The 22,093-nt window shown below is 34.4% G+C and overlaps 2 protein-coding genes across 2 annotated transcripts; one reads left to right on the top strand and one right to left on the bottom strand.

Moving 5' to 3' along the window:
• Positions 1-17,073: 17,073 nt before the first annotated feature.
• LOC108221955 (gamma-glutamyl peptidase 5) lies at positions 17,074-18,869 on the top strand. The gene is made up of 4 exons (XM_017395826.2): positions 17,074-17,507; positions 17,645-17,827; positions 17,914-18,081; positions 18,468-18,869. Exons 1-4 carry the CDS (start codon positions 17,187-17,189, stop codon positions 18,840-18,842), a joined length of 1,047 nt encoding a protein of 348 aa, XP_017251315.1. The 5' UTR covers positions 17,074-17,186; the 3' UTR covers positions 18,843-18,869.
• Positions 18,870-19,247: 378 nt separating this feature from the next.
• LOC108221554 (uncharacterized mitochondrial protein AtMg00810-like) lies at positions 19,248-20,178 on the bottom strand. Its single transcript, XM_017395423.1, has 3 exons — positions 19,704-20,178; positions 19,487-19,653; positions 19,248-19,430 (listed from the first exon to the last, which is right to left on the bottom strand). Exons 1-3 carry the CDS (start codon positions 20,176-20,178, stop codon positions 19,248-19,250), a joined length of 825 nt encoding a protein of 274 aa, XP_017250912.1.
• Between the last annotated feature and the right edge of the window lie 1,915 nt (positions 20,179-22,093).

Raw genomic sequence — 22,093 nt, forward strand, 5'->3', positions numbered from 1 at the left:
GATGAGAATTTGCAATTGGGGTTTAAAATAGAGTTAATTACAGTTTGTAACCCCTAGGATTGCTCCAAACGCACTTAAGATCCTGAACTATCAAACGTTACATAATGCACCCTGAACTTTACATTCCCGTGCAAATTGTAACCCATAGTCACTATTCCGTCCAAATATGCCGTTAACTTTAACTGTTTGAGAGGTAACAGTGTGTATAGTAGTTTCTAACAGCTACTTTACCCCCTGTGACTCCTCAAAGTTTATGTATTATATTTTGAAATTATTTCTGAACACACACAACGATGTAAAAACTATTAAACTAATTTTTAAAATATGTATTTATTTTAAAATTTTAAAATAAGTTACATCGTTTATGTAAAAATAATAATAAATTTTCAGATTTTAAATCTAGATACATATTTTGAACTTATTTTAAATTTTTTTACATCGTTTTATGTGTTCAGAAATAATTTCAAAATATAATACATAATTTTTGAGGGGTCACAAGAGGTAAAGTAGCTGTTAGAAACTAATATACACACTGTTACCTCTCAAACAGTTAAAGTTAACGGCATATTTGGACGGAATAGTGACTATGGGTTACAACTTGCACGAGAATGTAAAGTTCAGGGTGCATTATGTCACGTTTGATAGTTCAGGATCTTAAGTGCGTTTGGAGCAATCCTAGGGGTTACAAACTGTAATTAACTCTTTAAAATAAAAAGGAGGTTTGAGCAAAGACAAAGAAATGAGAGAAGTGGGCTTTGCCTTGTGTTGAGTTATGTTCACCGCCTATATACACTGACCCTTCTGTCTTAAACATAATGTGGCCAAGTAAATGAGCTCATCACGTAATAATTTATGCTTTTTGGTCATTTGTACCGTTATTTAAGACTTGGGGTTGGAACATTTGTTGCCTTGAAACCCCGGCAACACAAAATCTTTTTCTTATCCTCTTTTTCCCTCACACATACTACATGTCCCCTGAAATCTCGCAGTTTAGCCAAATTTGTGCCAGCAGTATACTGTACTGTCACTCCTTCCGTTATTGTTTTATAAATCGTTTGATTTTTTTTCGCACATAACCTAAATTTTAATTGATTCGTAATTCTGAATTTTGGAAATTTTGGGGGGAAAACAATTTTTATGAAAAGAAGTTAAATTATGAAACTGGCTTTGGCTAGGCCAAGCCGCGGAATTACATTATAGAAGCAGTGAAGAAAAGACATGGTCACATGTAAAATAGCAGTATTGTATATTGTGACAAAAATATCGAATGGATAGACCAGACTTTGTGGCCTGACCAAACAGGCATCAACTTCGAGGCACATTTCGAGACAACCAACCAGAGCCTAAAAAGAAAAAACCTTGCCAAAGTGTAGGCCTAACATGTGTTTGAGCGTCTAGGGAAGGACCCCTTTGCATTTTGCTGCACCACCAGAAGCTAAACACCCATGGAGGGAGGACTGCTTCCTACGCTACTTTACTCTAAACTCGTTTGCTCTCTTCGAGATTTTAATATTGACTGCCGGTCAACATTGTGTTTAGAACATATGACACTGTGGGATCCATCTATATTCTACACCAAACAAGCCTGAGGCCCACCTAGATGAGCAGCTTGTGATACATGTGCAATTCACGCTATTATCTAGAAATCTCAATTTATTTAAAAGTCTTTTGTTAATTTTTGATTAAATTTTATAAAATATTTTACTAATCTAATAATTATATTTTAATTTGACAATACAATTTTTAATTTGTCAAAAAATCTATGATAAATGCATGATAAATCTTAAATCGGCATACTAGTCGATTGGTTCTGACTCCCGATTTCTACGATCATGGCTATAAGCGACTTCAATTTTTTAATACAACTCGTAACCCTTGACTTTGCCCCAAAGAGTATCTTGATTTTTTTCTATAGATTACGATCTGGATTTCATAATCCCTTGCATTTTGTAACCATCTTCTTTGTTAATAATTACTGTTAATATTTTCTATTTATATTTTTATGACATTGTTTTGTCTTACCTTGTTTTCATATTTTAGTTATTTATTTTTAGAGATTTATGAAAATTTGTATTCTTAAGTTCACCCAAATATACACCTCCTTTTATTTGGTGGAATATAAAAAGAATAAAATATTATATTTTGGTTATAAAATCTACTTCTATGTAATTTTTACAAACTCTCCATCTATTTTGTTTAGAATATAAAAAGAACATGACAACATATAGTATATTTACAAAACCTATTTCTTGTTTTAATGAATTTTGAAATTTAAGAGCAAGTATAAATAAATTGTTTAAGTTGAGATTTTTAAATTTGTATTAACTTATTAGGAGTCTAATATTTTATATTATATCTAAGAGTTAACTAAAAAGTTGTTGGAGATACTCTGAAATAACAATTTTCTCCAATTCTTACATTGAATTTCCATTACATTACAAATATTTGAATTCAAAATATGAATAAAATATAAGTTAAGAACAAATTTAAAAAATATTGTTGAAATTGACCCTCTTAATTTTATATTAACTTACTAGAAACTTAATATTTTAAATTATATATAAGACCAACTAAAAGACTCTTGAAGATTAGGGATGACAGTTTTACCCGACCCAATGGATATCTGACTCGATTGGATCTATATGAACCCAATTTTTTTGGATTTGAATCCAGATCTGGATCTTATTTTTAAACTCGAAAAAGTTTGCATCTGGATCTGGATCTCAGGTATTCCGAACCGAGACCTGACCTGAAACCCAAAACTCGATTTAAACCTGATTCGAATCCGAAACCCGATAAAAAACACAATACAAAATATTATATATGTGTGCGCGCGCGTGTGTTATATGTTAAATGTAAAGTATATATATTGATGTATTATAAAATATTAGTTATGTATATTAACATTTTACTTAATTTTATACGCGCAATATAGAATTTACATTCATTTCGTCAATGTCTTATTTTCCTTAATTATTATGCATTTAATAATAAAAATATAAATAATAAGTCGATAATTGTATACAATTAAATTAATATATTTCACGTGTTTATTATACTAAATGAAACCTGTGAAACTCTTTTTTATATTCGTAAAGTTTAAAGAAATTATTCATCATATTTTTTTATAAATTTATAATTTATAATTATTATTTAATTTTATATTTTTAAGTATCTGAATAAAACCCGAACCCGAACCGCAACCCGAAGATATCTGATGGATCAGATTTGGATCTTCATTTAGATATCCCAACCCAAACTGGAATATAATGAATCGGGTATGGATCTCAAGAAACCCGACCCATCACCCAACCAGTTGCGATCCCTGTTGGAGTGCTCTAACAATGTGCACATACTTAAAGTGGCACAGAACCGGGGACCACACCAGCCTTTACTTAGATTGAAAAGTGTATAATTATAGTACTGTAACTTACAAGAGATTTCACAAGAAAATGGAAAGTCCTCTCTCTCTCGTAACGACCCTGTTTAACTTCGTCTCCGTTAACACCAATAACAGTTGATTCGCATTGGAGTCGATGTAGATACGTGCAGGAAAGTTCTTAGAGCATCTCCGATAGACTCTTTATGTGAGCTTTTAACTTGAAATTTGAAGAGCAAGTGAAAAAAAATTGCTTCAAGAGATTCTTAGTGACTCTTTAAATCACTAAGAGTATCTTCTCTCTCCTCTCTTATGAAAAGCTCTAAAAAATTCTTAACTAATATTATATATATTCTCTTTCTCTCACCACTTTATTCTTGTACTCTTATGATTGCATACTATGTTTAATAATAGAAAAATGGTTAAGGAGTGAATATGAAGAGTATTGTTGGAGATGAATACACATTAACCTACTAAAGAGTCAATATTTTATAATATATTTACGAGGGAACTAAGAGTCTATTATAGCATCTCCAATAAGCTCTTTATTTGAGCTCTTAAATTAAAAAGTAAAGAGCCATGCTAAATTTTGAGCTCCAGGAGACTCTTAGAGGCTCTTTAAAAGCCTAAGAGTCTCCTCTCTCTCTCCTCATTTATAGGAGCCACTACATAGCTCTTAACTAATATTTTATTATAAGTTTGTTCCACTTATTCTCTTTCTTTCCATTATCTTTTGTGAGTTCAATCTACTTTTAGTAATATAAAAATAGATGAAGAGTGGATATAAGGAGCATTGTTGGAGTAAATGTACACTAAATTGCTAAGAGCTAATAGTTATATTATATTCAAGAGTGATTTTAAGAGTTTATTGGAGATGTTCTAAATTACTACTAATATAATTGTGGTTATGGCCTTCTTTATAATTATTATATTATAATTTCAGTTGTTATTTCGACTGTGCTAGGATAAAATGGTTTCTTTTTATTGTGTCATTTTATTGCATACCGTGGCCTTTTGATGCTTGAAATTAGATGATTGGATGTGACAGGTTTCGCGCAAGCTTTAACAGAAAACAAAAAGTGCATTAAGACAAATAAAATATCAAGAACATATGTGATATACATGTTTTTTCGATCATTACAAATCTGAATGAATAAGACGTTACATGGCAAAACACAGGTGAGCTTTATAGATTTATTCACTTTATTAACAAAAATGTATCGTTATGATTAACGAGGAGGGCGAAAGTGTGTTTGTGGACCAAAGGCCTTTCCCTCCCTTCTTATTAACCGCAACCGAATTCTATGTACCTCTTGTTTTCTTGTTTTTCTGTATTATTAGCTATTTTACTTGTCTTTTCATCGTTTCTTTCGATCATGGTGGCAGAGTAGAGACAAATTGACTTTCTTCTTTTCTAATTTCTATTGTCTTTCCGCGATTCCTTTTATTTCACTCCTGCTCATTTTCTTAATGGGTTTTATATCAAGTTGACCATTCTTTTCGTCAAAAAATCTCATTTAAACCATCCAACCCCACGACGACTCGTTTTAACCACTCAATACGTACTATATACTATCAATTTGTTAATTATTTTTTAGAAAATAAACGGAACATGTTAGATTTTTAAAACTTTTGTTAGTTTAGAAACAAACAGTCAAATATGATGAGTTGGCACTCCACGTTGTACACTTACATGACAGGTGACAAATAACTAAACAAACCCGCCTAAAAAGCCCATGTATTGCCCTGTTAGTTGTGATTTGGGGTATAAACCCTAATATAAACACAGCAGCGACAGCAACCAAACTGCATATATCAAAAGAGCACATTCATATATACATATACTTAAACAGATTCTGAACAACTATATTTATCATAACATAATTAGACAAGGTAATCACCATTAATCTATGTACTGTTCATTTGTTTTGTGCATTACTAATATTTTAGTTGATCATTTTATGTAATACTTGTTTATTTCTTTGCTATTTGTTTATAGTAAGTGAATATACTCATATTTTGAATACATGTTACAGTATGTTGATGAATATAGAGATTCACCACCACGGTTCCTTTAACTCGGATGCAAGAAATCCTAGATATATTGGAGGGTAGGTCGATATTATTAAAGACTTTGATACTGATGTGTTGTCTTTCAGAGATTTAGATGATTTTGCTAGGAAGTATCACTATAGTGCTGATTGCCCAATTCATTTTATTAATGACGGGAAATATATGGAAAATGGAATGAGGCTTCTGTATGGCGATCACACAATTTGAGAATGTGTTGATGTGTGTAAGCCTTTCCGTAAAATTGTGTTATATGTGGATCACTCGTTTAGTGATGATATTGCTACTGCTAATGAGAAAGGTAAAAAAATTGTTGTTGATGAGGGTGATGAGGGGGATGAGGGGGAGGAATGGGATGATGGTGAGGATGAAGACTATGCATACAAAGAAACTGAGACTGAGGCTAGTGATAGTGAGGGATCTTTCTACATCGAGAGCGATGAAGAGCTGAGAGAGAACAAGATAAAAGGTAAGCTGATTAAAGATGAAATGAGAAAATCAATGGCAGCCACACCTTTTGAGGAGTCAGATTTTGACTCTGATGAGTTGGGGTCTATTGCATCCTCAAGCGAGGATGAAAACCGTCAAATTGGGTATATTAGACCACCTGTTGTGTCCAGAAAACAGAGACAAAAGGTTGTTGGTGGGTCAAATAGAAAGAGTGACAAAATAGAATGGACTGCTGGAATGGCTTTTATAAACATGGAAGAATTTAGGAGTTTAGTGAGGAGGTATGGGTTGGAGGAGAGAAGATGTGTGCATTTTGTTTGTAATGAGCCTGATAGATGTCATGTTAAATGTGATGTGGAGGTCCTTTCAGGATTTGGGTTAGGAAACAACAAGGAAGTGACACTGTGAAGATAAAAACTCTGGTAAATGAGCATCTTTGTACTAAACCATATAAAAACAAGCTCGCAAGTGTTAAATACTTATCTGTGAGATACGGTGACAGGATAAGGAAAAATTCCCAATGGAAAGTAAAGGAGATGATTGAAACCATCAGGAATGAAATGGAAATAGCAGTGCCATGGATCAAGATAATGAGACGAAGAAAAGCAGCACTCGATGGAGTAGCTGATCAACTAAAGGGGCATTACTCTCGAGTTAGGGACTTTGGGTATGAGTTGCTGAAAAATAATCAACACAACACTGTAAAAATTTCTGGAACAAGATTAAATGAGGGTGATTTGAACAGGTTTAAGAGGATATACATTTGTTATGCAGCTTTGAAATTAGGGTGGAAAGCTGGGTGCAGACCCATATTAGGATTATATGGTTGTTTCCTCAAAACTGTTTGTGGAGGACAATTATTGAGTGCGGTTGGAAGAGATGGGAATAATTGCATGTTCCCGGTGTGTATTGCTGTTGTTGAAAGTGAAAACACGGATTCTTGGAGGTGGTTTATATCCTTGATGCAAGATGACTTGGACCTGGCAGATGGAATAGGACTAACAATCATTGTTATACAATTTTTCCGGTTAAAAATTATAACTATTCCAATTTAGGGTCTTGAAAATGCTGTGAAGGAGCTACTACCAAGGTCTGAACATAGGTTATGTACCAGACATATCTACAGCAATTTCAAGAAAAAATAAGTTATTTTAATTCATTATTTAGTAATACTTGTCACATATGTTCTTTACACATTAATTAATTATTATCATACCATGCAACTGTAGGTATCCATCAAGCATTATGAGAAGAGCTTTTTGGAATGCTGCTTGCTCATCACACCCAGCTGCACATAAAAATTTTATGAAGCAAATTAAGAACACCTCTAAATTGGCTGCTGAACACTTGAAAAGAATTGATGCCAAAGCCTGGTCTAAAGCATTCATATCTACTATTCCAAAAGATGACAACATTGAAAATAATATGTCCGAGTGCTTCAACTCTTGGATAATAAGTGAAAGGTAAAAGTTTTATTATTCACCATGCTTCAGTCAATTACTTATTTAAATAATTAATTTTATAAATATTCAATTTCAGGTTCATGCCACTTTTAGATATGCTTCAATAAATTCACTTCAAACTGTTGTCAAGAGTTAGACAAAAAAGAGATGAAATGATATCCAACAATCTGCAACTATGCCCCAAGAAAAAAAAATTACTCGATGAAAAGATTACTCAGTCAAGAAAGTGGAGGGTTTCTTGGGATGGACAGAGCAGATATCAGGTGAAATATGACACAAGATTTGTCACTGTTGATTTAGACAAAAGGTCATGTGATTGCAGGAATTTTGACCTAACTGGGATTCCTTGTCCCCATGCATTAGCTGCGATATTTGATAGAAGGCATCAGCCTATTGATTATGTATCAAGTTATTACAAAAGAGACAAGTATTTGGCTACTTATTCATTCCCCTTGCAAGCACTGAAAGGCATTGACTATTGGGATTATCACTCTGATGAGGAGTTACTTCCACCAGAAATTCCAAAAAAATTAAGGGGTAGGCCTAAGAGATTAAGAAGAAGAGAAGAATGGGAGGGGGGACTCAAGGAAAAAAGGACGACAAGGATGAAAGGGTTCAGAGATGGAGTGGGAAAAGGGTGCAAAAATGTAGCAAATGTGAAAAAACTGGTCATAGACGACCAAAATGCCCTGATTTACAAGGTGAACAGGGGCATGGTGGGAATCAAGATGTTCAGCTTGAACAAACTCATGTTGAGAATGCACCGTCTGTTAAAAGGAAGAAGTTGGGTGTTGGACGACCAAAGCTATCTGTCAGGAGACCTAAAACAAATACAATGTATATGGAGCCAAATGTCATTACTACTCAAGGTTCACAGGTGGTTCAACAAAGTCCCACACCACCTCTGATGACTGAGTCAAGTGAGACTGGTCATTTCATGATGCAAGTTCTGGGAAGTGTGGGCTATTCTGTAGTATACACTTCTACACCTGCCACATTTGGAGTTCCACATGCCACATCTACTGAAGAAGCTTTTAATTTGGATGACTAATCTAAGCTATAATTTATTTTAAGTTTTTTGCATATGACATAATTAGTTTACTTTTGCTGCTGTTTGGATTAAGCTTTCAGATATTGGTTTTATTTTTGTAAGCAGTGATTTGTTGGTTATTATATATTTGCTGGGTACTAGACTTGAAGTTGTATTATTTGCTGGCTCTACTTGATTGTCCACATGTTTATTATCACTGGGTTTGTTAAAATTATCTAGGCATATTAGGTTCTTGAACTCATGAAATATGATCCTTGTTTAGCATCAGAACATTTCACAGGCTTAAAAATTGATATCACTTAGATGATATACTGCTACATAGATCTATTTTAGCTAGCTAGATATAACGTATCAGTAGAGAAGAAACGGAATATTCTTATGCTGAACAAGGTGTCAAGCTATGAGCTATTTAATGTTACTCACTTGGTTAGTAAGTTTAAAGGCCATGGCTCTTAAAACAAATTAGAAATTTAAACTACTGCCAATATTTGGAGTGCTAATTTGGCTTTAATAAATTGGTTCTACTGTATAAATTTAACTTGAATATTTTAATTATTTTCTTTTAAATAAATTGGCCTTATTTGCAGCTACTACGTTTATCTGCAGAAGATGTAATATTTTCTTTATGGCTTGGACATAAAGAAAGAAGAAGCTGGTTTTTGATTTGTTAAAATATGTAGACTTTTAGCTTTCAATTTTCAGGTGGTCGGATACCTTGACTTTCTGGTTGCTCTTGAGCTATAATGTCAGGGTTTCTTCGAGGGTTTAGCACACTTGAAATTTTGGAAGCCATATATATTGAGTTGGTACAAAATATGAAGAAGCAGCAACAGTGCTAGTTTGTTTAGTGACTTTGCTCATTGAAATTGTTTTTTCAACTTTCGTTTGTAATTTTGACTGTATAGAGCAAAGTAGAAGGGATGACATGAAATCCCTTGGATTCGTTTATATGTACTTTCTCAGAGGAAGGTAATTCCACACACTTATACTTCATCTTTAGTTAGGTACTCCCTCCGTCCCCCTCAATTGTTTACATTGGAGGGGGACACGGAGACCAAGACAATGTATGAAAAATGAGTAAAGTTAGATGAAAAGTGGGTGAAGTGGTGGGACCCATCAATATTTAATAATAGATTTGAGATAGTGGAGGAAAGTAGTGGGTGTAATAGTAGTTTTTATTGTTAAATATGAGATAGTGGGGGAAGATAGTGAGTGTAATGATGGAAAAAACTTACTATTTATGGTAACGTAAAGAAATGAGAGGGACATCCCAAAATAGTAACTGTAAAGAAATGAGAGGGACAGAGGGACTAGTATATAAGCGGCACATGCACAAACACAGAGTCACAGAGGGGGTCAAAAGAAGAGGTTTAAATGTAGTCTAGTCATCCTTTATTTTGTTCCCTGGCCATGTCAGTTGACACATCAGCTCTGCCGTTAAAAAATCTGTTAAAGATAACAGTGTGATATATAGTACGTATTGAGTGGTTAAAACGAGTCGCCGTGGGGTTGGATCGTTTAAATGAGATATTTTGACGAAAAGAGTGGCCAACTTGATATAAAACCCTTTTCTTAATGCCGATTATTGAATTAGTTTATACTAGCATATTGTACTTCGTATAATATGCTTGAGGGTGTATAATAATTAAATATGAGAAAAGATACGTAATACATTTAATTAAAATTGAATTTAACTAGTTTCAAAAGAGATTGTATATTATTTTATTTATGATATACAATAAGTTCTTATGTCATTGCGCTCTACTTTCGTAGCTTGTCGAACTGGAATAATGTTGCATGAATTAGATTTTGCAACTCTTAGATTTTGCAAGAAGTATGTTCTAAAAATTATAAGCTTTGTTGTTATAAATGTTATGTAAATCACCTTCAAATTCCTCAAATGAAAATGGAGAGAAGTCTGTTATTTATCAGTACAACTTGAATCAACTTCAAATCGCCTGAAATAAAAAATAATAAACAGAGATCATCTTGTGAAAACACTTTGAGCATGAGAATAAGTCTCAGATGATGGAAATACATAATGTAGGTATGTAAATAACAATTCAGTCAATTTGATTAAATAATCTAGCGATTGTAATAATAGTATAATGGACTACAAATTAATAATCAAAATTTATTAATGCCCAAAATAATTTAGTTTTGGATTTGATTTTTACTAATGCTCTAGGAAATTTGGGTTCGAATTTGATTTTTACTAATGCAACAGAATGTCCATCTACTAGATTGTTGACAATCGGCTCGGTTTAAAAGAGTTTAGTAAAAATCAAATTCAAACCCGATTTTTTTTTTGTCAAACCGAACTGAAACTCGAAAAAATCCGAATCACCAAACTCGAACCCGTCGTATTTGTTCAATTCGGTTCGGCTTTGGTTGGTGCACCTCTACCAAATTGCACCTTGATTTTCACAAACTCTAGTGAGGGATTATTAACATCTGATTCGAGTCAAATGGCTCTTACTTCTAACGCTGTTGAAATTGTTAGGATATAATTAGAGATTAGAGAAGATAATCGATTAGCTTTCTAAGCATAGAATTGTCGATGAAACAAGGTCGTTTAAAAGTAACACTAAATCAAAACAAACGAAATGGAGGAATCTAATGATAAGAACTACTGGTGAATTGAACAATGGGTTGTAGTATCGAGATGGATAGTCGCCTTTGATGATTTGAACCCGCATATATCCTTGCTGCTAATCTCAGTCAAAATCTTGGCCTATAATATACTTATTTCGAACTCTAATGCTAAAAATATGTTTAATGATAATAGTTCGGTAATGTTAGATTTTAATGCAATAGTTTATATAAATTATAGTTCTTTTTAGTACTAGTATTGGTAATATAGTATGTTATGTGCTATACTGCTATACCAATACTACTTTAAACTACGGGACAGTACATGTATATATGAAAATATTATTTATATATTAAAACTATTTCGGGTTCGGGTCGAAATAATATGGATTTTGAGTTTTCGGGTTGGGTTCGAAATGATACGTCATAAATTCGAACCCGACTCGAAAATAGTTTGAGTTTAAAAATCAAACCCAAACTGAAAATATTCGGATTCGATAAAATTCAATCGAATCAGTATACAAATTGTCTTCCCTAAATATTTCTCCCTCTATTTTGAAATATAAGTCATTTGACTTTTTGGCACACAATTCTAAGTCCTTTGACCGCATTGTTAAAATTATTATTTTTAAAATTTTCTTTTTTTGAATAAAAGTATATGATTAATATTATAATTTGAAAAAAGAAAATTTTAAAAATAAAAATTTTAACTAAGCGGTCAAAAGACTTAAAAATATGTGTCAAAAAGTCAAGCGACCTATATTTCAAAACGGAAGGAGTATTTTATAAAAATTGAGGTGAGAGCACTGGTAACGGCAGAGTCCAATGTAAAACTAATGCCTAATTATTATGGGTCTCGTTTTAGTCATGTATAATACTATAATGTATTAATATCAAACTTTAATAATCAATAGAAGTGATATAAGCATCTGAAGATATAATACTTTATGTCCCATTCCATTTATCTTTGAATTAAGGTAAGGCCTGTTTTCACTGAAAATATATATGATGTCTTTTAGCTATAAAAAAACATGAATAAGAAATACTATTGTAAAAAATGATTGTGACCAGATCCATAATACCAATATATGTTTTTTGAGGAAGTGTGTTTTTATAACATTAAATGAGTAAAATATTTAACGATTACCTCCCCGAAAAAGTTGCGTCAAATACATGTGTATATGTTAAATAATGCAACTTTTTGTGGCCCGCACAGTCCACCAGAATATTGGCGGCCCAGTCCACCGGGATGGTGGTATTGAAATCTACTGGTCTGGTGAAAAAACATGTCGATGATATCTCTTAGAAAGAAAATAACCGCTGCAGATAATTTTACGTTATCAACCACTTACAGCATCTCCAACGGTGTTGGATAAAAGTGGTTGGCTAAATTAAATCTGTAAGAACATTTCCAACGACGTTGGGTATAATCGTTGGCTAAATTGGACTTGTAAAACATTATGTAAAATTTGTTGAACTTGTAAGACGCTTTTATGGTATTTGCTATATTGGTTGGTTATAATTTAAAAATAGTATGTTATTAATATTTTAAATTGTTAAAATAGAATATATCAGTTCAATATGGTAATAAATGACGTACAATCTTTCTACAGATTTTCTTACAGACCTGTAGAGGCTCGACAAATTTAGCCATCCATAGGAGGTTGGCTAAATTTATAGACAAGAGCTGATCATGATTGGAGTTCAGTTATTGGAGCTGTTGGCTAAATCTTTTTATTTTAAGTATGTCAACTCACCTTTTAGCCAAGGGTTTTATATGGTTGAAGATGCTTTAAGATATTATGTAAAATTTGTTGAAGCTGTAAGTCATTTTGCTTCGATGGTACTGACTATATTAGTTGATTATATTTCAGAAACAATAAGTTATTATTATTTCAAGTTGTTATAAATGGAATGTATATTATCATATGATAACAAATGATACGAAATTTGTTATAAATGGAATGTATATTATCATATAATAATAAATGATACGAAATCTTGCTACAGATATTGCTACAGGCCTACTGGCCTGTAGTAGGCCTGTAAACGGATCGGATTTGGATCGGATCTAACTAAATCCATATCCTAATCCATTTAAATTTATCGGATTCGGATCGGATCAGGATTCGGATATTTTACAAGTCAATCCATATCCGGTCCACTCGGATCATGGATAATCGGATCGGAGCCTCGATCCACTAAAAATTATGAAATATATTTTTTCACCGTGAACAATGTTTTAACTTCCATACAAAAAAAAGTGATATTTTCTAGCTATATTAATTCATAAACTTTAGCGTAACAGGTAAAAAAAACTAATAAAGCATTATCTAATAAAAACTTTGTTGGTTGTTCCTATAAAAACTTCAACACATAATTTATCAAGTAAATAAAAAAATAATAAATAAGTTGCTTAATAATTTTGGAGGAAGCAAATTATGATTTGCACCTCTATTAATAAGGATTAAAATCGATAAATATGTCTTAAATATGGAACCAGTCAACCAGGTGATTGAGGAGGTTTTAAGTAGAAGAGTTAACTCCTGTGTTTGTACTCACTCTACATGAAAAAAGAATGATTATTAGATTAACATGATAACAAGAGTGAGAGCCATGTCAAGAATTAGGAGCGGCTGATCGATTATAAGAAAATATGTTTTAGGATTTTGTCTTGTATCTTTAGAAATTTTTATTTATGTAATATATTAATAATAATATATTATATTATAATACAATATAATATAAAATATATAATATAGTTAAGTATGAATCGGACCGGATCGTTAACAGATCGGATTTGACCATATCCATATCTAGGGGTGTACACGGGTCGGCGAAACCGACCGAACCAACCCAAACCGATCATATTTCACCCGAACCAATCCGAATTTTTTTGACCCGATTGATAATTGGATTAAAATATGAGTAACCCGATTTAATTGGGTTGGACACGGGTTTCGGTTTTTTTTAACCGATCCAACCCAATCCGATTAAAAAATATTAAATTACACGTAAAAATTATTCACCCCACTAACCCATAATATGTTAGCCTAGTCGATTTAACTAATTGTTGATTTGTTGTGCTTTGCTAATTATTGTTTTGTTGTGTTTTACTAATTGTTTCTGTTCAACTTAATTTTTAAATTTATTGCTGTAATTCTGAAGTTTCTGGTATCTAGCTTAACTTGGTATCGAGTTTTAATTGTTTTGGTGCATGTTTTTTAAGATGTTATAGTGCTTAACTCATTTTGTATATACTAGATATTTCACTTACTTGTTGTAGTACATTCAGTTAAAGTTTTATTTTTTGATGTGTCGAAATTTGGTTTTGCTAATTTATGGAAAAGAAATTATTTTATATATCATAACCCGATCAAACCGATCCGAACCAATCCGAACCGAAATAATACAAATTGGTTTGGGTTATGAATTTAATTTTTATGGTTTGGGTTGAGAATTCGAAAACCCGATTTAATTGGGTTGGGTCGTTAAATTTCTTTAACCCGCCCAACCCGAACCGTGTACACCCCTATCCATATCCATTTTTTATCAGACCGGATTATTATCAGATCGGATCATTGGCAGATCGGATTTTTTAAATAAAGATCCATATCCATTTATTTAACCACGGATCGGATCGGGTCGGATCGGATATCCGATCCATTTACAGGCCTAGCCTGCAGTGGTTGGCCAAATATAGCCAACATTAATTGGTTTACTATATTTTTAGACAAGAGTCATGTGTGATTGGAGTGGAGCAAATTTCACACATTATCTATAATTTTTATTTATGGTATGATTTAATAAATTTTAGCTAAAGGTTTTGATAGGTCGGGGATGCTCTTATGTGTTGAGATATCAATATCCAGGAGCTAGTAGAGTTTTGGTAAATAAATATTTCAGTGATATCTAACACCTTCATTTTGTGGAGGTCCCATCTAATTCTGTACATTTCAATATATTCCCAAAAATATATTATTTTATAATATAAAAATCATAATCACCCACTATTTTCATCCACTTTTTAAAATCTATCAACTAAATATTAATGGGTTCCGTTACTAAATATTAATGAGTTTCATTATTTTATCCATTTCTGTTTTTCATTATTTTATACATGTTTTTAAGTATCTGTGTCCAATTTAAATGTATATATCCTAGAGATACCGGGGGAGTATACATTTTGCATTCGAAAGTTGTATACATTTTGGACAATTATCTATACCTGAGTCCAGTTACAAAATTTTTCGAGATGTGGAATATTGGCATATGTTGCCATATAGAAATTGTAACAAAGACTTTGATGATTCGATTACCATGCACCCACAACTCTAGCCCCAACATTTTCGACAACTGCAGTAGCCACTAGCCAGCAGGGGGTTTCGCAGCTCATAAGACCACCACTTTTTACAGTAGCTAGGTTCTCATAAGCTACAGGTTTGAGCAAATTTTCACTTTTGTATGAAGCATTTTGAGTTCCATCTATCCTTTCATACTCATTAAGAATCTATCTTGCTAATTAAGGTGAAACTTTAATTGATTCCATTCAACATCCAGAACATAAGTTGATCTTAAAACCTTTACAAGAATGATCCTTCTGGTGTCAAGTTGAGATAAATTAACTAGTTGACAATATACTGCTATTGTGGACTGTGATCAACCAAGTTATCATCAGTCGTTAGATTAATTGATACTCATGTGTATCAAACTTCCCTCACTATTTATTCTAATCGCATCAGTTCTAAACTTTACAGGTGTAGTCACTTTTATGGCGGAAAGGCCATGCATGATGCATCGAGGGCTGGACTAATTCAAAGAGTTAACATAAATGGGATTTGAAAATCAGCAAATTGCAGCAAGAATCAGTTCTCAGAGGGACTGTCCAGAACAAGAAGGCCTTGCCATAACATTATACCCATATATATTCGTGTGGGCGTCTATGGTTAAATTCGAATCCTATACCCCAAAGACAATTCAAATTGGACCCATATTCATACACCTTTTCTCCCATCACTGGGTACTCCATGATCCAAATTCGAATTTGCTTTCAGCTTCCGCCAGAATAAGTTTATGTGACTCCGAGTGTACGTGTACATCAAAATCGTTGATTTTTCTTCGTGCATATATCCTTCATGATCGTCATATGTATCCAAGTTTGTTGGAATCGCAGACATAACAAGATAACAGACAGGATTTCATCAAAAACAAAATTTTTTGATAGAATATTACTTATCCTTTCACCAAGCGATTCTACATGTGTATCAAGTTTATGTAGATGCTATCTAATCCTGTAGTAAAAATTTACTAAAAAGTGATGCCCACTAACTACACATATGTGACCAGGCAAACTTTATGGATAGGTAATGCCAGATTAAATGCAGACTATCACAGTGTATCGCTTAGTATGTACGAAGAGTAGTGCTACATGCACAAAATTGAGTACAAAATTTTGTGACATCGCAATCGAGAGGTGGGATGTTTTTACTGGTGCTATTTATGTGAATACAAAGGCCTATTCCAATCAAAACTTAAAACATTTCATTTGTGAAAGGTTTTGTACCCAATTTTGTGCATGAAGCATTTTTCATTGAAAAATATGTAGATTTTGATATGGCTGAGAATAATTGTTTTACACTATCGCTCAAAAAATATGCAGAACAATATACCACTGAAAATGTAGAAAATAGGCAAAAAAGACTGTTCTCTACTTAGCATAAGAATTGTGTTCATAACATTCTCACGCTAAAAATGTTTTCCATCAATCCTACGTGATTGTGTGTCATTATATGTATTAGAAACTCATACCTAAGGTTTCTCTGAGAGACAGCAATCCCTTGTATCAGATTCTGTATGTAGCATCCCCCTGCAACTTGAACATATCGCTCTATATATTGTATGTGTTTAGGCGATTAATGAACGTGGTCAATATTAGTCCTGATCAAGAATGTGGTATAACACTAGTGTATAAAAAATAATTAAATGAATACAAAACTCCATACTACATAGCAAGTATATCAAACAAGTGAGTGAACTGCAACTGTGTAAAATTCCAGAGCCCACTGAACAGTTAATTTTCTGTCTATAAATTAATGGGCACTTTCCAACTCAATCATAAGTGAAATAGAGCCACGAGATCTCTTTCTACACTCATTTTAATATATATAGAATCTGAGTTAAGATGGGAGTGGAAGGGGACAGAAAGAGGTTTGCATTGCTACAAGCTGCAAGGGATTCAGAGTATGTGAAGAAGATTTACGGAGGGTACTTCAATTTGTTTGTGGAAGCCTTTGGAGACGAAGGGGAGACGTGGGATGTGTTTATGGTGGTTGATGGTGAATTCCCACTTTTAACTGATCTTAACAATTATGATGGCTTTGTGGTTAGTGGTAGCCCCTATGATGCTCATGGCGATGACTGTTGGATTCGTGAGCTCTGCGTTATCCTGCAAGCCATTGATTCCCTCCAGAAGAAGGTTCTTGGAATTTGCTTTGGCCACCAGGTAATAAAATTATGTATATTTTGCTTGTTTTGATAAAGATAGCAGTAGTTTTCATAATAACACCAACTTGTTCACACACAAGTGATCAGCTCTGTTTGCAAGTGGTCTTATATCTGTACGTTACCTATAATCAACAGGTGTTATGTAGAGCATTGGGAGGAAAAGTTGGAAAGTCGAATAGTGGCTGGGATATTGGGCTTAGAAATGTGAAATTTAATGTGAAGAACATCGTCAACACCTCCTCGTGCAGCTTCCTTAATGATTTTGATGCTAATGACTTCCCGCAACTTCTTTATATCATTGAATGCCATCAGGACGAGGTCTCAATCTCTTTTTTAGTGTAATGGAACTGAAGTTATACACACTTACAAAGCATTTTTTTTGATTAATTATCTGTAATATGCAGGTGTGGGAGGTGCCGTTGGGAGCAAAAGTGATTGCATACTCTGAGAAAACAGGAGTGGAAATGTTTTGCTACGGGGATCACATATTAGGCATACAAGGTCATCCAGAATACCCCCTTGATATAATTCATAATCTCATCGACCGTCTTCTCTGTAATGGCTCCATACAGGTACCATATTTTTGTACAGACTACTACATGTTACCAAGATTATGTGTAACAATAATAAAACAAGAGATTGCAATTAGTTTTTTTTTTTGACAAACAAATGATTTTATTAAGACGAAACACTTAACAAAACAAATATTGGAATCCAGTCATGGCAAACCCCCGAACTGTCAACTACAATCTGATTGTGAAACAAAGAGTTTAGTTGCTCACTAACACGTATGCATGGGTCAGCAAGTATTACCTCATATTCACAGCGTGTTCATCTGATTCTAATTGTGGGTATATAATATCTACTTGCATAGATTCCTGAGAAGTACAGAATATATAACCCTCTCAATATGCTTAATTATATTCCACCAAGTGATTACTGCAATAATATTGTACAGGAAGATTTGGCAGAAAATGCCAGGCTCCAGTTGCAGAAAAGGGAACCAGATCGGAAGTGTTGGGAAAGAATATGCAAAGGTTTCCTAAAAGCTAAAATTTCAACAAAGAGTGTCGACAAAAACCCTAGTGACCAATACAATGGTTGCCTCAAGGCGGACAATTTGACAGAGAACGTCGATAAGAACCTCAATAATCTATGCAGCAGCTTCCTCAAGGAAGAGATTCTGAAAGAACATGTCGAGAACAACCTAAACGACCTATGCAAAGGTTTGCTCAAGGCTGAGATTTTAACAGAGAACGTCCACAGCAGTCTCAATGATCTTTGCAAAGATTTTCACAAGGCTGAGATTTTGGCAGAGAGTGTCAATAACTAAGGATCTTATTGATTAATTAGTTAACTTGGTTTTCATAGTAATGATCCTATATAATTAATTCCTTTAAGGCTTTAATTTACTCAGCACCAAAGCTGATACTCGTGTAATTAACGTAATTGTGCTGTAATAATATCCTTAGCTCTAATTATGCACGTCTAAACGCGCATCTTTTCACAGGAGCTTGTATTGAAATGTTGTTGAATCAAGAAGGCCCCAGACTTTGATACTTGAGAACCAGTCCGGCCTGCTCTTATGATTACAGCATGTATGCTTATCTAGCAAAAATTAAGGTAAATTTTGAAATTTTTTACAGAAGTTACAAAACAAAATTTTCTTTTGAGCAATATTTAGTTTAGTAGAGATATGGTCGATGTCAGCGCACAGGAATTAGAGCCTTCATTGATGTTATAATCCAAATGACTGATCAACTTTAAGCCGCATCTGCTGCATATGAAGGAAAAAGGAACCAGCAGGTACACAAGACAAAGGTCTCGCTCGTTCGAGACCATGCATACATTCCACTCCATGATCAGCTGAGACAGTTACGTAGATTTGATTATAAACTGGAGCTTGTGTAATTTGTTCCAACTGCAAACAAAATTAAAGGACTATACAGCTAACAACAAACCGAGAGTAAGTAACACCTCAGTCCGAGGAGTATTATCAATGTAAATCACCACCGGCCCAGTTTTAACATCTGATATCTGACTGAGTAATCTATGCAACCACATTCCTTGACATGCTGCAGCAGTAGCTGCCATGAATTCAGCTTCACACGACGACAACGCTACACATCTTTGTTTCTTTGTTTCTGTGAAACCCATGTAATTAAGCTTTCATCGAGATAAAATGCCATCCCACCTGTGCTTTTCCTATCAACAATATCTCCAGCTAGATCACTATCAGAGAAGCCTGACAACAAATAATTTCCACGACCCTTAGTGTATACCAAGCCATAGTTCAGAGTTCCCTTCATATATCGCAGGATTCTTTTAACAGCACTTTGATGTAATGTAGTAGGTCTCTCCATAAACCTGCTCACCACCCCAACTGCATACGCTATATCCGGACGTGTATGTACCAGATATCTTAAACCGCCAACCATGCTTTTGAATTCTGTAGAGTTCACTGGTTTACCACTTTCATCTTTAGGCATCAGAATTTTAGGCTCCATCGGGAATTTAACTGGGTTGCAGTCGGACATTCCTGCCTTCTCAAGTACTTTCTTTGCATATGCTGTTTGCTTTAATTCAATATAGCCCTTCCCTTGATCGACCTCTATGCCAAGGTAGTAAGACAACTTTCCTAAGTCTGACATCTCGAACTCCTTGCTCATTTCGTCCTTGAATTTAATAATATTTGCCACACTTGTTCCTGTGATAATTAAATCATCAACATAAACACCAATAATTAGAGATTCCTCTCCTTCACGCTTAGTGTAGACAGCATGCTCCAGGGGACACTTTACAAACCCAAGCTTCTCCAGACACTTGTTTAGTTGTGTGTACCAGGCCCGTGGAGCCTGTCTTAGTCCATACAAGGCTTTAAACAGCTTATAATCTTTCTTTCCTGTCCTTCTTTCACATAGCCTTCTGGTTGATTCACATATACTTCTTCATACAGTTTACCGTTCAAGAAGGCTGATTTCACATCTAAATGATGAACCTCCCATTCATTCTTAGCTGCAAGTGCCAACAAAAGACGTACTGTTTCCAACCTTGTGACAGGAGCAAAAACTTCTTGAAAATCAATGCCATGCTTTTGCACGTACCCCTTCGCAACTAACCGTGCCTTATACTTTAGTATCTCACCATTTGTGTCCCTTTTCACCTTGTATACCCATTTTAAATCAATAGCTCTGTGGGCTGAAGGTAAATCAGTCAGTTCCCAGGTATGATTTCGCTCTATTGCCTCCATCTCACAGTCCATGGCCACCTTCCACTCATCTTGTTTTATTGCCTGATTATAGCAAGCTGGTTCATCAATGCCAGCCAACAGCAACTCTTCAGCAAGTTCAGCTTCTTCAGTTTCATTATAAATGTCACTGATGAGTCTGAAGTTTCGTGGTGGATTACTCTCATCAAGTTCATCTGATTCATACTGTGTACCACTTGTGTTTGTGTGACGTGAGCCTGAAGCTTGTGACTGTGGTGTTGACAGACGTGAGCCTGAAGCTTGTGACTGTGGTGTTGACAGAACGCTATGCTCAGTGTGCTCCTCATCACCTTGTATTGTCTCAGACTGTGAACTTCTTTCAGCAAAACCTGCCACGACAAAAGATGATTGTGACTGTATATCTTTCACCTCTATTTCCTGCCATTTCCACCCATTTGCTTCATCAAAAACTATGTCTCTACTAACATGTATAACACCTGTATCTGGATCATATAAACAATAAGCTTTAGTCCCAGTTTCTCGTCCCAAGTGCACAACACACTTACTCCTATTATCCAACTTCTTTATAAATACACTGGGAACCTTCATATAAGCAATGCACCCAAATACTTTCAGATAATCAACACGTGGCTTTTTCTTTGACCAGGCCTCATACGGAGTTGCTCCTGACACCGCTCGGGTAGGCAGTCTGTTTAGCAAGTACACAGCGTGCCTGATGGCTTCCCCCCACATATATGGTGGCATATTTCGTTCTTTTAAAAGACTCCTTCTCATGGCCACTACGGTTCTGTTTCGACGCTCCACAACGCCATTTTGTTGTGGAGAATAGGCGCTGTAAAATGCCTTACAATGCCCTCATCTTTGTTGGGTTTTAGTTTCTACCTATGAGATTAAAAGCCCAATAGGATTACCTTTGTTTTGGCCCACAAGGAGATAAAAATAAAGGGAACCCTATATATAAATATAGGAGGAGATTTGTTAAAAGAAACAAGAGAGAAAATAGACACAAGAGAGAAAAAGAGTGAAAATTCGTAGGTAATTTTCTGGTTGCGCTGGCTGCCTTGATTTTGCATTTCCCAGAGTTCCAACGGTCGGATCGTCCTGAATTTTGGACAGCATCTTACTAACACCGATATCTAAATTCTGAACGATGGAGATCGGATTCGGTGGTGTATTTGAGGGGCTGGAAAGTAGCTAAAGAGCCATGGAGAGGCTGAACCTAGCCGTGGGTGTTTGTTCTCTTGTTGTCTTATTTGGTTCCATACTCATTGACGAGTTATTCCAAGAGTGTGAAGGTGATTGTATTTTTCTAGTTCTATCTAGAGAAGAACTTGGTGTATTACCCATATAATTTA

Source organism: Daucus carota, chromosome 5 (assembly GCF_001625215.2).
Source record: "Daucus carota subsp. sativus chromosome 5, DH1 v3.0, whole genome shotgun sequence".
Lineage (NCBI taxonomy): Eukaryota > Viridiplantae > Streptophyta > Magnoliopsida > Apiales > Apiaceae > Daucus > Daucus carota.